We start from the raw sequence: 25882 nt of genomic DNA on the forward strand, positions 1-25882 counted from the left end.
CTCGTAGTAACTGTCTTGGTTTTGTTTTTTGTTTAACTTCTAATTCTGAAATCATTAAGATCTGTGTAAGATCTTGTGTAGTGTTCACACAAAATAACTCCAGGCAGACACAGAGCTCTTAAAGCATTTTCATTGAGCAACAAACGCAATTAATAAAGCTAGCAGATTCAACAGCTTGGCAGGTTCAGCATACTTCAGTACAGAGTAAAACTCAAATTCAGATTCCCTAAACAATTCAGCATACCTAATAATATGCACAATTGTATCTGAATAAAAATACACAGTGTTGGGATGTAAGTCTGCTTTCTATACTGAATGTACACAAGCAATCTTATTCATAACTGCTAGAGCCTTTGGAATCAGGTGGTATATACATTAACTAAATAATAAATAAACACTTGCCTCTATTTTATATTTACTGCTACTCCTACTACTATTTATATACCACTTTTCAACAAAAAATTCTTAAAGCTGTTCACATAGTAAGTGAATAACAAGAAAATAATTCCCTGTTCCCAAAGGCAGAGGCGTAACTATAGGGGGGGGCAGGTGGGGCACGTGCCCCGGGCGCCATCTTTTCTGGTCACGTGGGGGGCGCTGCCATGACAAAAAAAATTTTTTTTAATTTTTTTTTAATTTTTTGTTAATACAAATGTTTCCTGCTCAGTGCAGCAGTGCTGCAGCAGTCAAGGGAGCGCATCGGTGCCCCCTCCCCCACGAGTGGTCCCTTCCGCACTGCCCGCGCCCCCCCCCATTGCTTTGCTGGCACCTGGCGGCCAGTCAGTGGCCTGGCTTGGCGGCGGCGGCGGGCACTTGTGAGGAAAAACCTAAGTATAATGTAATATGTTGGGGGGGTGGGGGGGGCGCCATTTCAATGCTTGCCCCGGGTGCCGTTTTCCCTAGTTACGCCTCTGCCCAAAGGGCTCACATTCTAAAAGGAAATACAAAGGTTGACACCTGCAACAGCCACTCGGGGTTCCCAGATGTGGACTTTTACCCTGGATTTGCAACTATTTTAACCACTATTTCTGTGCTGGAGTGGGTTTCCAGAGTTCCAGCAATCCTGCTGCAAGTGTCAAGTGGCTCAAAACAATCAGTGGCTGTTACCTAAGAGTAGGCCCATTGGAAGCAATGGGTTTACCCATGTGCAACATTTGCTGTGTGGCGGCAGGAAGAGCTCATTCGTATGCTGCTGCTGTGCTAGCAATTCCCATCCCATTTCCCCCAGCCACGTGTTTTTTGCAGCAACCTACTTCCTCATTTTCTCAGGTTGGTGTCTCTGGTTTGTGTAATGGAACTTCCTGGTTTGTGTCATGGAATGTTATTCCAAGTTGGCACACAGCCAGCAAGCTCCCTCCAGGTCAGGAAACATATGCTTTCCCTATATGCACCACTGTGGAGAGTGTTGAACTACTGGTGGAGAAGGGGTGCATGCATCCCACCCCCCCCAAAAGTACCCTATGGGATTCTGTGATCCAGAGGTTACTGGTGTTTGAGCTATGTGGAAAGGGTTCTGTGGTGGTTTCCCTTCCCCTTGAAAATGAAATGCACCATTTGTCTCATAGGATTCTATGAACCAGTCAGAGGAAGGCTGGTGCTTGAACTGTGTGGGGAAAGGGGTGTTTGAGTTCTATTTATTTGTGAACTATCCTGTTTTTAGCAAAGAGAGCCAGTGTGGTGTAGTGGTTAGAGTGCTGGACTAGGACTGGGGAGACCCGAGTTCAAATTCAGCCATGAGACTTGCTGGGTGACTCTGGACCAGTCACTTCTCTCTCAGCCTAACCTACGTCACAGGGTTGTTTTGAGGAGAAACTTAAGTATGTAGTACACTGCTCTGGGCTCCTTGGAGGAAGAGCAGGATATAAAATGTAAATATAATAAAATAATAATAATATATTTCTATTATGAAAATTTTAATGGAGACTTCTTAGATACTTTTTTAATAGACAGCACCAACTATTTCCACTTTTCTGGAGGGATGTTGTGCTGGGGTTGAATAGGGCAGTTTCCATCCCCCTGCTAAACATAAAGAGAATCACTACTTTGAAAGGTGCCTCTTTGCGCAGTTAGCAAGAGTTATTTCTCACATGGCATTCACACTTAATGGGAAACCAGAGTTAAACAGGCCAGAGGTTGGAATTCTTGTATGTCTGAATGCACAGAACCTCTGTCCCACTCAGAAAGTGACCCGAGGTTTCCCTCCCTAAACTCCAATTTGAACCCTCGGATTGTTGGGAATTTCGCTGGTCCTACTTGAGGTTTCAGTTCAGCATGGCTACATCCGAACACTGAACTGGAGGCAGCCTTCTCCGAGACTGGAGTTGAGGGAAGGAAGCTCCTCCCTCTCTCCATTCCTATTGGCTGCTGCAGCTATCCTTCATGCAAAGGAGGCAGCCCATGCAGTGAGTTTCCCCTCCTCTCTGCAGTCTCCTGCAGAGGAGTCCTGGCTGTTATGTCCAAACACAGACAGGTCAGCGCACAGAGGTGGGGAGGACTCTCAGTTCCACGTTATGTGCAAATGCGGTCTCAGTTTCCCTTCTCTCTAAGATGGGGCTTTATGATTAAGGATGCTGACACAACTTGCTGCTTCTTAAATACTGCAATTTTAAAAACAAAACAAAACACACCTGCCATAGAGTCAGTGGTTTGCCTTAGGCTTATCTCTCACTTATCTCCCAATCTCTATGTTCCTCACCTGTAACATATGAATAATGATTGGTAGGGATGTGCAAACCGACTCGACATCAAGCCAGTTTGGTTTGACTGTTTGGGGTCAAACCAAACCACCCCGTTTTGTCCAAACCCAGACTGAACACCCCCCGAATGGGTGGGTGGGTCGCAAATGTTTTCCTATCTATCTATCTATCTATCTATCTATCTATCTATCTATCTATCTATCTATCTATATGCCTTACTCCCTTCCAGGATGTTGTCGGAGGCAGTGGGAGGGGGGTCTGCGGAGGTCCCCCCTCCCACTGCCAGATTTCTATATTGTTCCCCTCCAGACAGTTTGGCTGCTCTTCGGCCACACAGAGGCCAATCGCGCAGGCACGTGGCCTCCAAAATGGCCGCCACGCCAAGGGGAGAAGGCCGAAAACTGTCTGAAGAGTGGCCAAACTGGCAGGAGGGGGGCATATAGAAAGCCGGCAGGGGGAGGAGGGACCTCCGCAGGCACGCGCACACACACACACACACACACACACACACACACACACACACACCTGCTGCCTCCAGCAACTCCCCAGAAGGGAGTAAGGTTAAAAAAAAAACTTTTAAAACAGAAAAATATTCAAGAACTTCCCCCCGAGACTGGACCGGGGGTGGTGGTTTGAGGGGATGCCGGACCAAACTGGCCCGGTTGGGTTCAAACCGGGCCAGCTGGTTCCGTGCACATCCCTAATGATTGGTTGTCTTTGATCAGGGCTTGGTTGAACTTTGCTGGCAATTTGAGAGGGTTGGTGTTACTTCTTATTCTGCAGAAAATATATACTACAGAATAGGTATATATTCTGTGTATCTACTGGTCACCCATTGTGTGTGTCATAGAGTGCAGCAGGTAATTGACTTTGGATCTTGCTGTGGTTTGTAGACCTCGAGGTTCTAGTAAGAAACCAAAGCAGATAATAAGCCCTTTCTCACGACCAGGGCTACCAAGTTTGCGGAGAAGGAGCCCTAAAGAGCTTACCTCCCTGCTGCACATGAGCAGTTTTCCTTCCTTGGGTGGGCGGATCACCCGCCCAGACGAGCACCAGCTCTGCAGGCTCGGGTGCCGGGATGTACCACCCTGCATCACACCGCCCCCTGAAGCTCCAATAATGCACAGCGTGAGTGCATGGTGCGTTGTGGGTTTCCCCACTCCCCGAGTCTGCTAGCCATAGCTGCGAGCAGCCGCGGCTGACATACGAGCAGCAAAATGGGGTTAGGAGAATGCTTTGGTTCACAATTGGCTCAGAATGAAAAAGGTTGATCCAATGTGTAAACTATCATGAGACAACTGCTCTCCTAACTATTTGCCTGACCTGTACCCCTGTGAGAGCTTCCCCCACAATGTATATTTGACCCCTGGACACTCACATGACTCCTGCCTTTTCCCCCCATCTCTGCTTGCCTTGCAGGATTGCTAACAAGAACGAAAGAGCTCTAGTACTACACATTTGTGGCTGGAGTTAACATTAACAGTCAGCACTGTTAATGGAGGACTAGCTAATCCAGTGACCATCACTATTTTCCAAGAGGGGGCTATGCGGGGGAGGGGGGACCTTCAATGTGAGGGCCATTTTCCACTGTGCTGACCTATGCTCAGTACTGCACTTTTCTCAATACTGGGAAGGCCCTTTAAGAGAGACTCGACAGGGGTGGGGGAGTGCTGGGAAGGGCTACACTTCCTAGCCCTCCATGCACACCTTCCAAGATGGTTCAGAGCAGGGCCGGATTAAGGGCAACTGATGCCCTAAGCACAGCCCAACAATGGTGCCCCCCTCGGCCCCCTCCATTGCTTAACTGACAAGACATTAAGTCTCAAGCAAATTATTTACATATAACTTAATATTTATTTAATTTTTTTAAAAAAAAATTCTTCTAGATTTTTTACGGTAAAACAAAACAGTTCCACTGCCTATAATTTCTTATAAATAGCCATAACAGAAGGAATGATTGAGAAAATTATTTCATCTTCAAGGTCAGACATCATAAGATACAACCATCTTTTACATGAAGTTTTATAAATATTTTGTACTGCTCTTTACAGTAATCTTTCACAAATCAATGACTTTTTACTTCAGATACATAGTTTAGTAGTTTCTCAAAACTTTAGTCACTCACCGAACCAAAGAAAACGTTTTTTTAACAATGCAGAGTATAGTCGAACATGGCAGATAAAAACAACTACAAAAAATCTACTAAAGTTGAGTGTGGCAATGAAATACAAGGTGACAATAAGGGAGGCGAAAAGAGAGTTTGAGGAGCATTTAGCGAAAAGTATCAAGAGGGATAATAAAAACTTCTTTAAATACATTAGAAGCAGGAAACCTGCCTGGGAGACTGTTGGACCATTAGAATGAGGGAGTGAAAGGGATTATGAAGGAGGATATGGAGATTGCAGAGAAGCTCAATGAGTTATTTGTGTCCATCTTCACGGCAGAGGATACAGAACATATACCTGTTCCTGAACCAGGCTTTTCAGAGATGGAAGCTAAAGAATTAAGTCAGATAGAAGTGACAAGAGATGGTGTTCTAAACTGCCTGGAAAAACTGAAAACTAACAAATTGCCAAGGCCAGAGGGCATCCATCCAAGAGTCCTCAAATGTGAAATTGCGGACCTCCTTGCTAAAATATATAACTTATCCCTGCAATCAGACTCTGTACCGGAGGACTGGAAAGTAGCAAACATAACACCAATTTTCAAAAAGAGATCCAGGGGCGATCCAGGAAATTACAGGCCAGTTAGCTTAATGTCCATTCCAGGCAAATTGATGGAAAGCATCCTCAAAGATAAAATTGTAAAGCACATAGAAGAACAGGCCCTGCTGGGAGTGAACCAGCATGGCTTCTGCAAAGGTAAATCTTGCCTCACAAACCTTTTGGATTCTTTGAGAGTGTCAACAAGTGTGTGGATCAAGGTGATCCAGCTGACATAGTATACCTGGACTTCCAAAAGCTTTCGACAAAGTTCCTCATCAAAGACTCCTGAGAAAACATAGCAGTCATGGGATAAGGGGACAAAGACATATGTGGATTGCAAACTGGTTGAAAGACAGGAAATAGAGGGTAGGGTGAAATGGAGAGTTTTCGCAATGGAGGGAAGTAAGAAGTGGGGTCCCCCAAGGATCTGTACTTGGACCAGTGCTTTTAAATTTATTAATAAATGATCTAGAAGTAGGGGTAAGCAGCGAGGTGGCCAGATTTGCAGAAGATACCAAACTCTTTTGGGTAGTGAAATCCAAAACTGATTCTGAGGAGCTCCAAAAGGATCTCTCCAAACTTGGTGAGTAGGCAACAAAATGGCAAATGCACTTCACTGTTGGCAAGTGTAAAGTGATGCACATTGGGACGAAAAACCCTAACTTCAAGTATAGGCTGATGGGATCTGAGCTGTTGGTGACTGACCAGGAGAAGGATCTTGGAGTCATGGTGGACAGCTCGTTGAAAGTGTCGACTCAATGTGCAGCAGCTGTGAAAAAGGCCAATTCCATGCTATGGATCCTTAGGAAGGGGACTGAAAATAAAACTGCTAATATTATAATGCACATACAAAACCACAGTGCGGCCACATCTGGAGTACTGCGTACAATTCTGGTCACCACATCTAAAAAAGGACATTGTAGAACTGGAAAAGGTGCAGAAGAGGGCAACCAAGATGATCAGGGGCCTAGAGCACCTTTCTTATGAGGCAAGGCTACAACACCTGGGGCTTTTTAGTTTAGAAAAAAGACGACTGCGGGGAGACATGATAGAGCTCTATAAAATCATGCATGGTGTGGAGAAAGTGGATAGAGAGAAATTTTTCTCCCTCTCACATAACACTAGAACCAGGGGTCATCCCATGAAATTGATTGCCAGGAAATCTAGAACCAACAAACGGAAGTACTTTTTCACACAACGCATAATCCACTTATGGAATTTTCTGCCACAAGCTTGTGCTTAAATCCTGGATGGATTTAAGAGGGGTTTGGATAACTTCATGGAGGAGAGGTCTATCAACGGCTACTAGTTGGAGGGCTGTAGGCCACCTCCAGCCTCAAAGGTAGGATGCCTCTGAGTTCCAGTTGTAGGGGAGTAACAGCAGGAGAGAAGGCATCCCCTCAACTCCTGCCTTTGGCTCTCAGCATCATCTGGTGGGCCACTGTTTGAAACAGGATGCTACACTAGATGGGCCTTCGGCCTGATCAAGCAGGGCTGTTCTTACGTTCAGTGAGAGTTAAGGGCATGATGGCTAGGGGGGAAACTCTGTGGTGCCCCCCTTCCCTTGATGCCCTAAGCACGTGCTTGTTTTGCCTTATGGTTAATCCAGGGCTGGTTCAGGGGCCCAGGATGGCTCAGTTTCCATTAAAGGAGCACCCCCTCCGCCACTGGTCGGCAAAGTCCAGCACTGCATGAAAAGAACGGTTGGCTCTGCATGCACAGGAAGACTGTGACACTTATTCCACTTCAGCTGAAGCTTCACGAAGGACCAAGAGTTAGGAGGTTTGATGGAAGCCTCCACTGGCTCCCAAGCCCTACAATGAATAACACTGACCTAATCTGACTGGCTGCTCAGTGCAGAAAATCCAGGGCTAGAGAGATGGCTCTCCAGCCTCTGTTTGAAGCTTCCAGTGAAGCCCCCACCTCCAGGTAATTGGTTCCATTGTCCAATTATTCTTATCATTAAAAAATGTCCTCTAATGTTCAACTGAAATCTACCCTGCTCTGCCTTAAGCCCGTTAGATCTAGTCTTGCCCGCTGGGAGCAGGAAAGAATATATCTTTGCCCTCTTTCATATATCTGAAGTTTCTGACAGCCCTTCATGTATTTGAAGAGTGTGATCGATTGTGTCGTCCTCACCTCAGGCTACTCTCCTCCAGCCTAAACACACACACAGTCCCTTCAATCTTTTCCCATCAGGCTTGTTTTCCAAATCCCTATCATCTTTGTTGCCCTCCTCTGAGCCCATTTTGATTTGTCTACATTTAAAGTGCAGTACTCAGAACTGATGCAGTATTCCTGATGAAGCCTGATTAGTGTGGAATAAAGTGGAGTTATTACTTCTCGCAACTTGGAAATGATGGTTCTATTACTATAGACTAACAATGGATTAGCATTTGGGGCGGGGGTGATGTATCACACTGTTGATTCATATTCAGCTGCCATTCCAAGATCTTTTTCACCTACATTACTGCCAAGTCAAGTTTCTCCCATCTTGGTCTTGTGGTTAGCAAGCATGATTATTTTGTCCCCTTTGTTAAGCAGGGTCCACCTTGGTTGCATATGAATGGGCAACTACAAGTGTGAGCACTGTAAGATATTCCCCTTATGGGATAGAACTGCTTTGAGAAGAGCATCTACATGCTTGCACATGCAGAAGGTTCCAAGTTCTCTCTCTGGCATCTCCAAGATGGGGCTGAGAGAGACTCCTGCCTGCAACTTTGGAGAAGCTACTGCCAGTCTGTAAAGACAATACTGAGCTAGATGGACCAATGGTCTGACTCCATATATGACAGCTTCCTACCTTCTTCTGCATTTCCTTCGAGGGTTTTTTTTTAACCTAAGTGCAGAATTTTGCATTTGGCTCTGCTGAATTACATTTTGTTAGTTTCAGTCCAGTTTTCCATTCTGACAAGTCATTTTGAATGTTATTCCAGGTTTGTGTCATCTGCAAATTTGATGAGGAATTCCTCTACCCCTTCTTCTAGTTACTGATAAAAATGCTGAAGTGTTCTGGGTCCAGGCCAGAACCCAACTTAAAAGGAATCATTGATGATCACTCTTTGAATACAATTTTCCAACCAGTTGTAAATCCACCTGACAATATTATCTATCCTGCATCTGACCAGTATGACATTTAACCGAAATATCATAGGAACTTTGTCAGATGGTTTGCTGGAATCAAGATAAATTATGTCTACAGCACCCCCACAATCCACTTTACTAGTAATTCTTAGTAAAAGGTGGGGGGAAAGATTAATCTGCTAGGATTTATTCTTGACAAATCCATGCTGACTTCTACTAATCACTGTGTTGTTATCAACATGTTTATAGATTGACTGGCTTTATCATCTATTCTGGTTATTTGCTGGTACTAAAGTCAAACTAATTGGTTTGCAGTTTCCCAAATCCTCCACATCTCCAACTTTAAAAAAAGAAGAATGAGACACTCTCCATTTCTGAGGCACTTTTGCCATTCTCAGGACTTCTCAAAGATGTTGTGCAGAGGTTCTGAGGATACATCATACAATTTCTAGGATGCAATTCATCCAGTCCTGAAAACGTGAACTCATTTATGAAGGGAATTTCCTGAACTCATCAGTTTTGAACTGCAGTTCTGTCCCCTCACTATTCACACTGCTTTTATGAGGCTCTACAGTTCCCCTTTTGGTAGGAGGCAGAGGAAGGAGTTGAACAGCTTTCTTTTTGTCATCCTTTAACATTTCACTGTCTTCATCAGCAGCCTTACAATTTCCTCCCTCTTACTTCAAAAATTACCACCTAATGGCACAGAGGGAAAATGACTTGCCTAGCGAGTAAGAGGTTGCCAGTTTGGATCCCTGCTGGTGTGTTCCCCAGACTATGGGAAACACCTATATCGGGCAGCAGCGATATAGGAAGATGCTGAAAGGCATCATCTCATACTGCGTAGGAGGAGGCAATGGTAAACCCCTCCTGTATTCTACCAAAGACAACCACAGGAGTCGACACCAACTCAACGGCACACTTTACCTTTACTAGGAGTTTAAGCTCAACTTGTTTCCCATTCTCTGTATATTATGGTATAGATATTACAAGGATTATGCTTCAAGATTTCTCCTGCTATTTTATTGTGGGGCAACCCCATAGGTTCCCCAGCTTCTCCATGGCTGCAACTGGACTTGGGATTGATGGCAATGATGTCCCTGGAGGTCTGGTGGGGGTGCTGATAGCTCCCTAGCAGGTACTGGGCCTTGCCTTGGGTCTCTGGAATGCAGTCCTCCCTGGGAGTAATCTCACCCAGGTGTTCCATGGAGCCATGAAGGGTAGGACTGAGTAGCAGATCAAGGCTCCGGATCAAGGGAATGGCTGGTTGTGGACGTCTCCTCTCTCTGAGGTCCCAGTCGACGGGGTCCCTGACAAAATTAAGAAGGTCATTTCTATGAAATAGGTGTCTCCTGTTTTAGAGAGAGTTCAGAACAGGTTTATGGTATGGGTGAGACACTCTCAACCCCACCCCACAAAAAGCTATTATAAACAACTGAAGATGTATCCAAGATTTTTGAACACATTGGAAGTCTCCAATTATACAGCTGCCAGACAGAAGCAAAGCGATTCTAACATACCCAGACATGTGCATGCTATTTAAAATCATAGTTATGGGAAGGGAAGCCAGAATGGAAATGGATTTGCATAACTTTAGAAAACTTGAAACCCTCAGCACAAATCAGCTGGTGACTGTTTTATGTCCCCCAAAATGACTCATAGCCACAAGGAGTTCCTGTAGCATGTGGAGTGAGTCATTGCCACTGAACGTCAAACCACACACATTCATTTTTGAACTGCCCTTCACCCTAGAAACCCAAGGCAGTGAAGAAACCAATGCTCTCATTGGCACCCTTGAATTCTGTGTCAATTACTCTAGAGTGATTACCACATCACTCTGTGCTCATGAAATCACTAATATGGGTTAATATTGCACAACCATGCACTGAAATGGGAGGGGGAAAGCTAATGTTTTCAAAATCACTCTTTAACTTTCTGGATTTTGTGTAGCAGTGTGGTTTAAAATGTTAGGGATAATCAGTTCAGTTAAGCACATTTGTGTATGCACTGCTAGTAAATCTTGATGGTGATGTGGGAGAGTTTTCTTTTCAGCCCCTTCAGAAAAGAAAACACCTCCTGCTGTATTCCAGAAATTCACCCCCCGTTGTCCATGGGTGATGTCAGGATTATTGCTGTTGCTATCCATTGCACTTCTTGCTGCCATCATTGGTGAGTATAAAGGGGAAGCGGTTCTTTGTTGTTTCAAAGAACTAGAGGAAGAGGGGAGATTTTGCTAAATAGTTAGGTGACATTTCCTAAAAATGCAGGGTCCTGGAGCTTTGCCACACAGGGCTTCCAGCTCTTGGCATATCCAATGAGTAAAGCCAGTTTGAATGAAACATGCAGCATTAGGGAAACAGCCACTCTCCTCTCTACTGCAGGTTTTCTTTTGCTTCCATGTTTGTCTTGTGGCCAATGGCTGCCTAGAGGAGGTGTGGGATGCTACGCCTCCCTTTTACTAAAGGGAGTACTAAACAAGGGTTTAGTAATTGAAGCACCCTCTGTGATCTGTTGAAGTCCACACACACACACTTACTTCTGCTTAATTCGTTTGTGGATCAGACTGCCTGTCAACCATCAGCTTTGGCTTTCTATCCACCCACCACCACCACAACCCCAACACACACACACACCCCCAGCATGTGTCAGCCCGCCTGCAAGCATCGCCTCTACTTTTGCAGCCCCATTCCTTGGATTGCATGCAAGAAAATGCTCGTTTTCTGCAAAAGACTGCAAATCCTCCTCCCAGATCTTCTCCCTCCAAAAACTTGCAAAGAGCAAAAAGCCTGAAAACTGAGTTTTCAACACTTTGCCTCAGGGTTGAAGGCAAGGCAGCTTTGTTTTTGCATTCCATAGGCGTGACTTGCTCTTATCATGTGCATGTAAAGACTGACGTCAGCACCATACAGTGGGCTTTCCAGGAAACTTCGCTAACATACAGGATTTTAAGAACTCTGATATAAACTCGGACGAGATGAAATCCAGCCCGATTTCTGTGTGGGGTGCTTCCAAAAACATTGAACTGACCTCAGCAGGCATCCAGCTGTAGTGAGAACACACACCCTCCCTTCCAGAGGAGATTCAGGGTAAAGCCCCTGTGTGGGAAAGTTCCAGCAGGGATAAAAGAAGTCTGTTAGATCAAAGGTATATCTTTACTGCAGATCTGAACTGGTTTAACCGTCTTTTCCTTTCTCCATGGAGTTCTAGGAACTCTAGTTCGATGACAGAGGTCAGAAATCTATATGAGAATGCATGACAAAGCCTTAATGCCTTGCTGATTTATTAATTATCCATGTAAGTGGATCACTTACAAACTGGACATAGCTGGGATAATGGTACTTTTTTAAAAAAATAGCACCAAGAAACTCCTTCCCCTTTTGAAATGGCATGTATTTGTATTGCATTGCCACAAAACTAACTAAGCTCAGATATAGTATTGGTTCAGTACTTGGATTAAGTGCCATCAAGTCAGTGTCGACTCTTAGCAACCACATAGATTCTTTCCAGGATGATCTTTCTTCAACTTGGCCTTTAAGGTCTCTCAGTGTTGCATTCATTGCTGTTGTAATCAAGTCCATCCTCCTTGCTGCTAGTCGTCCTCTTCTTCTCTTTCCTTCAACTTTTCCCAGCATTATAGACTTCTCAAGGCAGCTGGGTCTTCGCATAATGTGTCTGAAGTATGATAGTTTGAGCCTGTTCATTTGTGCCTCAAGTGAGAATTCTGGATTGATTTGTTCTGTGATTCATTTGTTTGTTTTCCTGGCTGTCCATGGTATCCTCAAAAGTCTTCTCCAGCACCAAATCCAAAAACGTCAATACTTCTTCAAGTATTGCTTCTTCAAAGTTGCTGCCCCGAGATTGTGGAATGCGCTCCCTACTGAAAAACGATCTTCCCCATCTCTGACAATTTTTTAAAAAAGCATTTTAAAACCCACCTCTTCACTCAAGCTTTTTCAGCTTTTTAAATTTTTAGGTTTTAATCTGTGTTTGATTTTAATTTATCTAAATTGTTTTAAGTTTTCTGATAAATAAAGTCCAGCTTGCGCATCCATAGAGTGTCACAGGAAAAACCATTGTCTGAACGATTCTAATCTTTGTAGGTATAGACACATCACAGCATCTAAATATCCTTTCCAAGGCCTTCATTGCAACCCTACCAAGTGCTAGGCTGTGGCGTATTACGTGACTGCTGGTTGGAACAGAATGCAAAACCCATTCTATGCACATCTCTAGGAGAGGGCAGCTCCCACTATTTCTTCATATCCCAGTATAAGTGAGAGAAAACTTGCTTCTCTCTTAAACCTTCTGCCTGGGTGCCAGAAAGGACTTGGGGAACAAGAGGGGGTTGATGGCAAGCTCAGATAATGTCTGGCTAGTGAGCTAATCCTAAATCTGTAGATACTGGTTGCTGCCCATTCTCCTTTTTCAGTTATCCTCTGGGGAAGCCAAAAGAAGGAACCCTTCAAAAGCCAGTTCCAGAATGGTACAAGATGGAACTGCCTCCTAATGAGACCTGGAGGAAAAGGTTAGTAACCATTAGTGAGAGGATTGGATGGACAGTACAGAAGGCCACATTTATATACGACTGGACCTTTAAAAAGCCCACACTTTTATTTTTGAATGAAAAACAGTAGCGGTTCATCCTAACAAGCCAGGGGGGTGGCAAATGAGGTGCAGCTGCCTTTGTTTCCTAGCACCTGCGTTTGCTTCTCTCTCCCAATCTGCCCTGCCCTAACATTAAAGAGAGTCATGCTGCTTGCAGACTGACCATTCATCAGATAGAGCTGCACGGGCTGGTCAGTGATTAACCAACCCACACAGCTCTACCTGATGAATGGCCAGCCTGCAGGCTGCATGACTCTCATTAATGCCAGGGTGGGATAGGAGAAAGGGGAGCCAAGAAGCGAGGCAGCTGAGCTCATTTTGCGAACACCCGCCCCCCGCCAGCTCAAGTCACCTTCATTTAAACCAAAATCGCTGGGAAAGTTCCCTACACTCAAATTGTGTACGGAAAATGCGTAAATGCTAGCAGGTAGAGGTAAATAGATACAGAACATTCTAAAACAGTACTATTTTGAGCATAAACTTCAATCAAAACTAAGCTTCGCCTCTCTTCTGGGATTTTGATAACAGGAGGGTCCGTGATGGTGGGCCAAAAGGAATGTGGGTATGCACGATGCTCTCAAATCACTTTCAGCTCTCATAAAAACTGTTGTGAGAATTTTTTTTATTTATTTAATGCATCTACATACCACTAATTATTGGATCTCTAGGCAGTTTACAAGGCAAACAGATATAAACAACTGAAGCTGTTGAAAAAACAATTCAGGTCAATTAAAAACTTCAATAACCTGACTGGAAAGGTGCATTATTTTCAAGAGAATTGAAAGTGATTTGTGAGAAACATTCCTTCCCATGGAAAATATACATTTATTTTCAATCGCTATCACGTCTGGCCTAACAGATTTTGTATGTTTTTGAAACAATACAGACACCTTCAAAAAGAATGATGAAATGTTGCTTAGGAAGATTATGCAAGAATGAATGGCTGATCAAAATTAAGACTTTCTGGTAATTGCATGGTAATTAAAATGTGCATTTTACCAGAAATGAATTTTACGTTTAAAAAAACCAAAACACTAAAGCAGAGATTCTCAAGTTTTCTTCTAACTCGGGGTTGTAGCATCCATTGGACAAGGGGGTGTGAACATTCCTGGGCCCAGACTGGTCAGGGGCTCCACAAGGGCCTCCGCCAGTGCCGGCTGCTACTGCTGCCGTCTGCCTGCTGCCCTCCACACCCGCCGCTGTCCCGCCACAGCCCCATGGCTCATACTGCCCATAATCTACTAATCAAAGCACATAACTCATATAAAATAAAAATAAAATGCCAGAAGCTTTCCCAGACAGCAGGTTTACTGTGAGGCTTTACCGCAGATTCAAAGTTTTTATTTATTTATTTATTTTTACATTTCTATACCGCCTTTCATTAAAAAACAACCCCAAGGCGGTTTACAAAAATTAAAACATACAATAAAAAAGCAATAAAAACATCAAGCTAAAAACATATTAAAACAGACATAAAAACAATACAACAGATAAAAACACACAGAAGCCGCAGTAAAAACGATTATGTAAAAGCCTGGGTAAAAAGCCAAGTCTTTACAAGCTTTCTAAAAGCCGTGATGGAGTCCGAGGAACGAATGGCCACTGGGAGAGCATTCCAGAGTCTAGGAGCAGCAACAGAGAAGGCCCTGTCCCGAGTGCACGACAGCCTGGCCTCCCTCATTGTCGGCACCCGGAGCAGGGCCCCCTCAGATGTCCTCGTCAAGCGGGCAGCAACCCTTGGGAGCAGGCAGTCCCTCAAATACCCCGGGCCCAAATCGTTTAGGGCTTTAAAGGTCAAAACCAGCACCTTGAATTGGACCCGGAAACGAACCGGCAGCCAGTGCAGCTCTTTCAAAATGGGGGTGATATGTTCCCAACGGGCAGCTCCGGATAAAACCCTCGCTGCTGCGTTTTGCACTAGCTGCAGTTTCCGGATATTCTTCAAGGGCAGCCCCACGTAGAGCGCGTTACAGTAATCCAACCACGACGTGACTAAGGCGTGGGTAACCGTGGCCAGATCTGCCTTCTCGAGAAAGGGACACAGCTGGCGCAGTAGCCGAAACCGTGCAAAGGCACCCCTGTCCACTGCATCCACCTGAGCTTCCAAAAGCAGAGCCGGGTCCAGTAGTACCCCCAAGCTGCGTACTTGCTCCTTCAAGGGGAGTGCAACCCCATCCAGAACCGGTAAAATCTCCTCATCCCGATTGGCTCTCCTACTGACCAACAGTACCTCCGTCTTATCCGGATTCAATTTCAGTTTGTTAGCCCACATCCAACCCATCACGGCCTCCAGCCCCTGATTCAGGACATCCACCGCCTCCCTAGGATCAGATGACAAGGAGAGATAGAGCTGAGTGTCATCCGCATATTGCTGACAACTCAGTCCAAGTCCCCGGATGACTTCTCCCAGCGGCTTCATGTAGATGTTAAGTTGAGAGAGAGAGAGAGAGAGAGAGAGAGAGAAACCACTGGCGCAAAAAGTGGATGTTTTTAACCCCAGATATAAAACCAGACTACACTCTTAACACGTAATGAAAAACCCAAATTGTGTGTTAAGTGCTCCCCGATCGCTCACAGGGACTTCGGGGTGAATTTGGTCAATATGTGAATGCACACCTCCATTCCAGAGGAGATGTGAACTAAAAGACATGGCGCTTTCCAGATTAAACCTTTTAAACATGGTGATTCTCTTTATTTAGCAGGGGGAGAGTAACTGGCCCTATCCACCCCCAGCTCAGCATCCCTCCAGTGACTGTTGCTGATGTCTATCTTATGTTTCTTTTTAGATTGTTTGCCCTTTGGGGACAGGGATCCATCTTATTGATTTATTATTTCTCTGTGTAAACTGCTTTGGAAACTTTTGTTGAAAAGCAGCATATAAATATTGGTTGTTGTAAACCCTACAACAATGTCACTACGAATTGAAATTGAAATTCCACTAAGTGTACTTCTGTACTTCCTGTGTTGTGACACCGCAGTCCCTGTGCTGACAGCAAGGTGCCATTCACATTTCCAATGCCTTTTTTCAGATTTTATCTTTGCGATATAGTGCTACAACGTTGCAAGTCCATTGCAGAAAAATAGCTGTATTTTCCCGTTGTAGGAGTTTGAGATTCTGGGGGTCGTTTTCAATATGATCTTGCCAAGTCAAAGCATTTTACCCCTGTTGTAGCATGTAATCTAGAGAGCACCTAGGTGTGAAAAATATCCTGGTGAAAATAATGATGGCCATTTTCAGTTCCAACAAAATCTCTTCCTTCTCCTTGCTTCCCCCTTTCTATTACAGAACAAAAGCTGTCATGTTGTATGAAGGATTGGGAGCCATTTGAATCCAGTTGTTACTATTTCTCTAAGGACATCGACACCTGGAATGGCAGTAGGAAAAAATGCACAAACATGAACTCTACCTTGGTGGTAATAACTTCAGAAACTGAGCAGGCAAGTGGCACTAGCTTAATCTGTACTGGATGCAGTGACAAGTGGTGCCCCTTGGTGATGGTGGTGCTGAGTTAAGGGTAGCTAATGGTAGACGGAGCCGGCGGTAACACAGCTAGCCTGGGGCTAATGATTGACAGTAGGTGGATCCAACCCTGAGATAACTTAAAAAGAAAGTCTGGGGCGGTGGTGGGCAGGGAATCACCAGCCCATGGCTTTCTCCAATATCTAAAGTTAAGCAGAGATAAAGTGTAGACCTTGCCACTGATGGAGCCAGTCCAAAATCCTTCCCTTTACTCTGATGCCTGCTTATCTATCTGAGTGCTGAATACAGCAGCCTCAGATTCCTCCATCATTTGCATCAAGTGAAATTAAATGATGAATGTTTAAGAATAGACTTGCATACAATCAAGGAAGAAACTAATTCAAAAAGGCTGCGAAGCGTCTTTCAGTTCCTTAAGGTTTTACAAAGTATATGAAGCTCAAAGTTAACATTTAGAATTGGAAGCTATGGATTCTTCAGATAGTGATTCCAATTTGAGAAATAAGCTTGGGTTATACTCATATCACAGTTATCATTAGTACACAATGCAACTGTGTCAAAAGCATAAAGCAAGCACTAAAAGCACATAACACAAGCAGGTGAACACAACCGCAGGACACTCTGTGAATCCAGTTGAAACAATGAAGTCTATTACTCAGGGTCACCAAAGTGAGCCAAGCGAAGCCCCAGATCATGAGAATCCACAGCAGAAAGTTCAAAACCCATTCAAACCAGATCACTCCAGGACATCAGCCAATTCTTATTCTCTCTCTCACACACAAACATGCATAAACAAGGCAAATCACCCCCACTTTCTCTGTTTCAGAATCCCACACCATGTTTTCTATTTCTCGTCTTCTTTTTCACTCTTTCCCCACTTACTTCGTGTTGGAGATCCAGCTCCAGATGGCATCGACCTTTTGCACCAGTAGCCCTAATGACCGCAGGGAAATTGGGAGTAGATAGATAGTTTGGGTCTCCTTTTCTTTCCTGTTTATCTCTGCCTCTGTGACCCCTCTATTGATAGAATGTACTCAGGAACTTCCTGGGAGTGATTTCCTTCTTCTTCCCAGAGTGCTTCTAGTTCTCTCTCTCTAAGCACCATGCTTCTATTATAGGTCTCTTATCTTAACCACAATGTAGCAAGCAGTTAGATATAGGTCTTTCCTATCATCATGTACTTCTTAATAAAGTAGATTAGTTTAACCATTTAAGTCCATCTCCATGCTTATCATTTACAAGCTGTTACCCGAAACCCTGTTAACTTCTGCTGTAATGGGAGCGAGTTAGCTCCTGAATAGGGATGTGCACAAAACTGGTTTGCCCGGTTCAGTTCAAATTCGTACCTGGTTAGAACCAGGAGGGGGTGGTTCGGTTTTGGTTTTGCTCGAACCTCCCCCTGGTTCGGTTCGAATTCGAACCGGTTCAAACTGGTTAGGACATACAAAAATTGGTAGGATGGTAGCTGGCACCCAGGGGTACCTGCCACCCAAACCCCAAAGCAATCGGACACTCGTACGATTTTTTATGAATTTTTGGAAATTATTTTTATTTTTTCTCATAGGGTATAATTGGACTTGAACCAGCCCATTATTCTCTATTGTGGAGCACCCAACAACCACGCAAACCCTGAAGCAATCAGACACCCCTAAGATTTTTTATGAATATTTGAAATATTTTTAATTATTTTTCTCATAGGGTATAATGGGACCCGAACCAGCCCATATCCCCTATTGTGGAGCACCTAGGGGCACAAAAGTGGGGTGGGTGATAGACAACCAGGGTTGCCTACTATCCACAAAGTTCCAAAGATTCATGGTTTGTCATTGGAAATCTTATATGCTACCAAAGAATCTACACTCAGAACACTTCAGAAACAACAAAACCCAGTACCCCATGGGTTAGCAACCCATGGAGGTGGTTGGCACCCTCGCTCTGGCCCACCCCACACACCCCAAGTGCAGTTATGGGGCTGCTGAAACCTGCATTCTTCCCTATGGAGAAAAACCTTAAAGCCACTTGTGGGGTGCTGGGGTGGCCCAGAGTGAGTGGTGGTCTAGTGCAAAGAGGGTGCCAACCACCCCCATGGGTTGCTAACCCATGGGGTACTGGGTTTTGTTGTTTCTGAAGTGTTCTGAGTGTAGATTCTTTGGTAGCATATAAGATTTTCAATGACAAACCATGAATCCGCTCTCATTGCTAACCTTAAAGACACATAAACTTCAAAAATCACTTAAAAATCAGCCCTTTGCCCAATTCCTTTCAAATAATTCTGATAGCTTCCTGGGCCCCCTTGGGCACTACCACCCACCACACTCTGCTCTAGGCCACCCCTTTGCCCCCGATGTGAAGCTATACATTTGCTGACACCTCCATGCTTCTTTATGGAGAAAAACCTTAAAGACGCATACACTTCAAAAATCACTTAAAAATCAGGACTTTGCCCAATTCCTTTCAAATAATTCTGATAGCTTCCTTGCCCACCTTGGGAACTACCACCCACCACACTCCACTCCACTCTAGGACACCCCTTTCTCCTTGATGTGAAGCTATACATTTGCTGCAATCCTCATTATTCTCTATGAGGAATTCCAAAATAATTTTAAAATTCACCAATAATCAGAGGAGTGTCTGATTGCCTTGGAACTTTGTGGATAGTAGGCACCCCTGGTTTTCTACCACCCACCCCAGTTTTATGCCCCTAGGTGCTCCACAATAGGGGATATGGGCTGGTTCAGGTCCCATTATACCCTATGAGAAAAATAATTAAAAATATTTCAAATATTCATAAAAAATCATAGGGGTGTCCAATTGCTTCAGGATTTGCATGGTTGTTGGCACCCATGGGTGCTCCACAATAGAGAATAATGGGCTGGTTCGAGTCCCATTATACCCATGAGAAAAAAATAAAAATAATTTTCAAAAATTCATTAAAAATCGTATGAGTGTCCGATTGCTTTGGGTTTTGGGTGGCAGGTACCCCTGGGTGCCAGCTACCATCCTACCAATTTTTGTATGTCTGAACCGGTTTGAACAGGTTTGAATTGCGCTACCCCCGGTTCGGTTCAAATTCAAACCTGCAGCTCGAACCTGATGGCTGGTTCGGTTCGAATTTAAACCTTTGAACCACCCTGGTTTGGATTCGAACCGGTTTGAATTCGAACTAGTTCACACATCCCTACTCCTGAAATACTCTGCTGTATAAGTAATTGCCCCCAACACTTCCTCCCTCCTTTCCTTCCTTAATCTCTCCATCCTTTCTCTAAATCCCAGTACCTACCTACTTACCTTCTTTCCTCTGCTATCCCTATAAATCTTCACCCTCCCCACTTCCTTCTTTCCTCCTTCCTCAATGCCCCCTCTCCAAGAAAGACATACACATCCATCCTTCCCCCATCTCAACATCCTGACTGCAAGAGAGGAGAGTTGGTCTTGTGGTAGCAAGCATGACTTGTCCCCCTAGCTAAGCAGGGCACACCCTGGTTGCATATGAATGGGAGACTAGAAGTGTGAGCTCTGTAAGATATTCCCCTCAGGGGATGGAGCCATCTGAGAAGAGCAGAAGGTTTCAGGTCCACCACCACCCCCGCCCACCGCACTGGCTTCTCCAAGATAGAGAGATTCCAGCCTGCAGCCTTGGAGAAGCTGCTGCCAGTCTGTGTAGACAATACTGATCTACATAGCCCAGTGGTCTGACTCCATATATGGCAGCGTCCTATGTTCCTTGGCAGACTGGGTGGGGGTGGCTGCTAATGCTGCTGGGCCAGAAATGCAGCATGGGTATCTGGGTATGTGAGCGGATGCAGCTTCTTGGTCCTACTTTCTTTCTAGCTCATTGTGTCACTTCTGCCTCTTCCCTGTTATTAGTTCTAAAGGATGGAGTGGGAGGTGGGGGAGATTTGGACTGCTGCTGGTCTGGAGGCTCAAAGGTCAGGCCCTGGGCATAGAGACTCCAGACAAACATGAAGAACTGGAAGCCTTATGAAAGGCCCCCAAGCCCAAGAATATCTGCCCTGCATAAGTATCTTCCTATTACTGACTGTTCTATAAACCAGAAGTTGGTTTTAATTTTATGCAGGTTTTCCTTATAAGAAAAGGTAAAGAGGAAACCATCACATATTATAAAAAACCACCAGAAAACTTTTGTATTGGCCTCAGTCGGGAAGAAACTAAGTGGCAATGGGTGGATCAGACTCCTACTAGCAGCAATGAAATGTGAGTAGTAGCAAGTAGGTACTAATAAGTAACAGTAATAACAATTGGCATTTATTTATTTAATACATTTATATACTGCCCCATACAAAAAAAGTCTCTGGGCATTTCACAATTTATATAATTTTTTTTAAGTGTGCAAAGCCCGTTAGGAATACATATTATCATGGTAATTGAGATTTTTAGTGTGGTTGTGTGTATGCACTCACAAATTTAAATGTTACAGTTATGAGACTGGCTACGTCACTCACTGGCTTACATCCAGACTTAAGTTACTCATGAGTGCTCCTTTCGAAATAGATGCTTCTATTGAAAAGACTGATTGACAGGCTTCAGAGGATTAGCACTGAGTTTTCTCGCTGAAATCAACAGGACAAGTTGTCCTATTAATCTCAGGAAGACTGCTCATGAATAACAGTCCAGATGTAAGCTGGTCTCATAGCTGTAATGTTAATGTGAGTGTGTGTGTGTGTGCGCGCGTGTGCACGCACAACACACACACACACACACACACACACTGAAGTGTTATACTTAGTGAGACAAGTGACTGTGTTCACTGGTTCATTTCCGCACTAAGCTACTAACTGGTCAGTGTTTAACCAGCCTACACAGTTCTACCTGACCAATGATCAGCCTGAAAGCAACTCAGCTCTCCTTAACTCCCGGGTGGGGTGGAGTAAGAGAAAGAGGAGCATTGGAGCTGCCGAGAACTAGAGGCTGCTGCATCTTATTCAGTGCCCACCCACCACCTGCTTCTTAGGACAGGCCACTTCTACCTGGGAGCCCTTCAAATACCACAAGGGTTCTAATACCCCTGTGGGAACCCCCTACCTTAAAGCCATCTAGTGCGCAGATGCATGATATGAATTTTTTAAAAATAAATTAGCTGCCCTGACACATAAGAGTATTTACTCTCCCCTATATATTTAGCCTATGTATTGAAATTCTAGCCTGATCTGGAGGGCTGCCCTCCTATCGTCCGTGGGGAGAGTCAGTTAATGAAACTGTTTGGCATGAGCATCAGGATAGACTAAGGAAAGTACTCTTCAGATAGTGTTTAATTAATGAATGGAATATGGTAATAGATATCAGCTTAGGTGGCTTCAAAAGGGGCTTTGAAAATTTTACAGAGGGCTAGCCTATCAATTACTGTTGTTCATGATGGCTGTTTGCTCACTCCAGGTTCAGAGGCAATGAACAAATACTAGTTGCTGAGGAGCGAATGGCCTTCGTGTCCTGCTTATGAGCTTCACATCTGGTTGGTCATTATAGGAAACAGGATGCTAGGCTAGATAGGTCTTGGCATGTTCCAGCACAGCTCTGCTTATGTTAAGTCCACACAGATGGGAAATGATAGGGTTGCACCTTGTTTATGGAATAGCCTCCCGAGTGAGGTTTGTTTGGCTTCATCACTTTGTTCTTTTAGACATCAGGTTGTTCAGCCAGGCCTTTTAAATTCTGGTTTTTAAATTCTGGTTTTTTGATTTGTTCTGATTTTTAACTAATTTTAAAATGAGCTTAAGCTGTTTTTTATTGTATTTTTTATTTCCGTTTTACCTCTGTTTTTTTCCTGTTATGTGTTTATGTGTTTTTGTTGTATGTTTTAATCCTCTGTTGTGAGCCACACAGAGAACAATGTGTTATGGGGCGGCTAACAAAGATTATTATTTTTATTACTACTAGTAGGCCCAGATCTGCGCCTCTAGTTGGGCCCAGCCAAGCCATCTCCCCTCCCCACACCAGCATGCCCAGCTTTCTGGCTGCCAGGCCATCCCGCCGCCTCCATGCAGCCGGGCCAGGGCCCACTGCCACTGCCATCTCACCTCAGCAGGCGAGCCAGGGCCAGGCCGTCCCTCCACCGCTGCCTCCTGGCCGGCGGGACTTTGCCCGCAGTCTGCCCACCTCTGCCGGCCGGCGGGGCTTTGCTCGCTGGCCCTCCACCTCCTGTCCACTGCCATTATTTCTCTCCACTTCCATGCTGGAACTCTCACACTCTCTAGAGCATCTGCGCTCCAGTACTTGATTGCTCCCCTCCCCTCACCTTTCCACAGCCCCCCTCACCTCAGAGATCTCCCCACCCTCACCTGAGCTGTACTCCTCCTCCTCCTCCTCCATCCCATTACTTCCATCCCCCTCACCCCTCTTGGTCATGGCTACAGCATTGCTGCCGCCTATTGTTCAAGCTGCAGTCTCAGAGACCTCCCCACCCTCACCCTGCTCCTGTTCCTCCCCACAGGAGCAGCAGCAGTGGTAGACCGGGCCGTTACTCGCTGCTGCCACCACCATGGCCACTCATTCCCCTCAGGCTGCTGACAGGCCTGGGCCCATCCCTTGCCTGCCTGCCTCCCTCTGACAATGGCCTCAGTAGCCCCCGCAAACAGTAGCAGTGGTTGACTGGGCCCTTCCATGCTGCCAGTGCTGCCTTGGCTGCTCATTCCCTGCAGGCTGCTGATAGAACATCTTCTGACCAGCAACAGTTGCATTCCAACTGACCTTAACCATCACAGGCTCGCCCTCCTTATCTGCATATGGAATCCCAACTGCCCAATAAACATGTTGCTTCTGCTCTCACAGGCTCCTTCTCCCTATCTGCATATGGAATCCCCATTGCCCAATCAGATGCTTCAGCAGCGCATGGCTTGCCACATCCCCACGCATCCCCCTGGTCCGTCTACAGGAATTAATAATATAGATAGATTGTGTCCAGAAGAAAAAAGGAACAAGGAATTATAAACTAGGATATACAGGGTTGTGCATTATGCATTTTGTTGAATAAAAATATGGTGTTTGAAGCAAATAGCAAGAGTGCACCCTTCCAGGAAACGCTTGCTTTGGCCACCTTTAGAAAGCCATACATGGGGAGATTCTACATGGGGAGCAAGAAGGAAATATTCCTATATTGGAGCAGGACATTGGCCTTAGTGCAGCCCTGAGTCAAGAACAAGTATCTGCAATGCATTAGGGATCCTATGAACTGCCTGAGAGCAAGTTACATGTGAGAGGGAAGAATCTAATCTCTGCATTTCTGCTTTGCTGAAAGGCATCATCTCATACTGTGCAGGAGATGGCAATGGTAAACCCCTCCTGTATTCTACCAAAGAAAACCACATGGCTCTGTGGTCGCCAGGAGTCGAAACAGACTCAACAGCACAACTTTACTTGACAGAGAGATATGAGGGGTAGGGATGGTCACACCCTGTCTGTTTTCCACATCTCTCCCTCTGCTCTGCCCTCATCAGTCATTCTCTTTTCCGATAAAACCCTAGCCCAGCATCATTCTCTCATGAGCTTCTCTTTTACAGGTTCTGGAAACCTTATGAGCCCAGCAGTCATAAGGGTGAAGATTGTGTTGTCATGTACGTGAGGGGCAACCAGGATCTGAAGAACTGGAATAATGTCATGTGCAGCAGCAGCAAGCATTACTACATTTGTGAAACCATGCCAGTTAATTTTTAGCCTACTTTCCAGTAGGCTTATGAAATCATCCAGCATTCTCTGTGTGTAACCATGTGTCCCCACCACCACCCACCACCATCAACTTTGCAATGCCTGGACCAATATGAACCAAATCAGGTACAGCTGTAGAGAGACATAGGGGTGCCCATATGGCATGCTGTGTGATGATGTCATCCACTCTAATTCAAGATGGTGGCTGCGTGAACATTTGAGGCACAAGCAGGCTAATTTGTAGACTGCCTAACCAATTTAAACCAAATTAGGTACAGTTGTAGTGAGTGACGCACAGGGACACCTCAATGACATAGTTTGTGATGCTGCCATCCACAATTCAAGATGGCGAGCGCATAAACTTTTGAGGCACAAGTGGGCTAACTTGTGAACCACTTAACCTATTTGAACCAAATTTGCTGCAGCTGTAGCGACACATAGGGACACCTCAATGGTGAAGATTGTGATGTCATCCACCCCGATTCAAGATGGCGGACACGTAAACCTTTGAGGCACAAGTAGCCTAACTTGTAAGCCGCTTAACTAATTTGAACTGAAATTTGGTACAGCTGTATGGACACATAGGAAGACATCAATGGAGTAGTTTGTGATGATGTCATCCACCCTGATCCAAGATGGCGGACACATGAATATTTGAGGTGCAAGAAATCTAACTTGTGGAACTCATTGAGCCAAATTTAGTCCAGTTGTAGAGACAGTGAAAGGACAGTAGGCTGATTAGTTCTTACTAGAACAACTTATTTAGTAAAGAACTGATCCAGAAGGTGAGAGCAGAGAGAAACACAATATGTTGAGGCAAATTCAAGATTTAGTACATACATGTCAACACATAACAACAACAACATGCACTAGCTCACAGGAAAGGAGAGAGGTTGCCAGCAGCCCTTGCTTCTCTCTTCAGTCCCAATCCAACCCTTGCAAGCCTTGTCAAGGGTGCAGGGCAAGGATGATAGTCTGCTGCCAGCAAGCAGCCTCCTCTGCTTAACCAGTACACACATTAAACCCTGCAGGGACAGGGCTGATGGAGGACCAAGGCAAGATAGCATTTTCACCTTGTCTCGAGCACCTAAATATCCACTCCTGGAGATTTTCCAAATGGCAATTCACTCCTGCTTCTCTGTCCTTAGGATAGTGGGGGATTTCATATGAGGAAGGGATTTATAGTGACGTCAATACAGTATTATCAAGATGACATTCAGACAGACAGCAGCATTATTCAGCTTTTTTTCTTTAATAATTTGCACTTAATGTGCACTATATGCATCCTTAGCCACCTAATGGCACAGCAGGGAAATGCTAGACTAACAAGCAGAAGGTTGCCGGTTTGACTCCCCACTGGTATGTTTCCCAGACTATAGGAAACACTTATATTGAAAGGCATCATCTCATACTGCACAGGAGGAGGCAATGGTAAATCCCTTCTGTATTCTACCAAAAGAAAACCACAGGGCTCTGTGGGTGCCAGGAGTCGCAATCGACTTTTATAGATATTTTATTTACGACACATGGTCAGCTTACAAATCAACTGGAAATAGTAGAATAAAAGATATCCTACAGAAGGTTAACAGTTGCTAGAAAATAATAAAACATCAGTCACATACAGTACCAATCAAAGACTTAACTAGCAATTGCTA

The 25882-nt window shown here is 44.8% G+C and overlaps 1 protein-coding gene across 1 annotated transcript; it reads left to right on the forward strand.

The window, feature by feature from the left end:
* The first annotated feature begins 13507 nt into the window (after nucleotides 1-13507).
* LOC128327408 (C-type lectin domain family 4 member A-like) lies at nucleotides 13508-24310 on the forward strand. The gene is made up of 4 exons (XM_053256207.1): nucleotides 13508-13523; nucleotides 16377-16528; nucleotides 20647-20783; nucleotides 24083-24310. The coding sequence occupies exons 1-4, from the start codon at nucleotides 13508-13510 to the stop codon at nucleotides 24234-24236; spliced, it is 459 nt and encodes a 152-aa protein (XP_053112182.1). The 3' UTR covers nucleotides 24237-24310.
* The last annotated feature ends 1572 nt before the right edge of the window (nucleotides 24311-25882 follow it).

This window comes from Hemicordylus capensis, chromosome 5 (assembly GCF_027244095.1).
Source record: "Hemicordylus capensis ecotype Gifberg chromosome 5, rHemCap1.1.pri, whole genome shotgun sequence".
NCBI classification, from domain to species: domain Eukaryota; kingdom Metazoa; phylum Chordata; class Lepidosauria; order Squamata; family Cordylidae; genus Hemicordylus; species Hemicordylus capensis.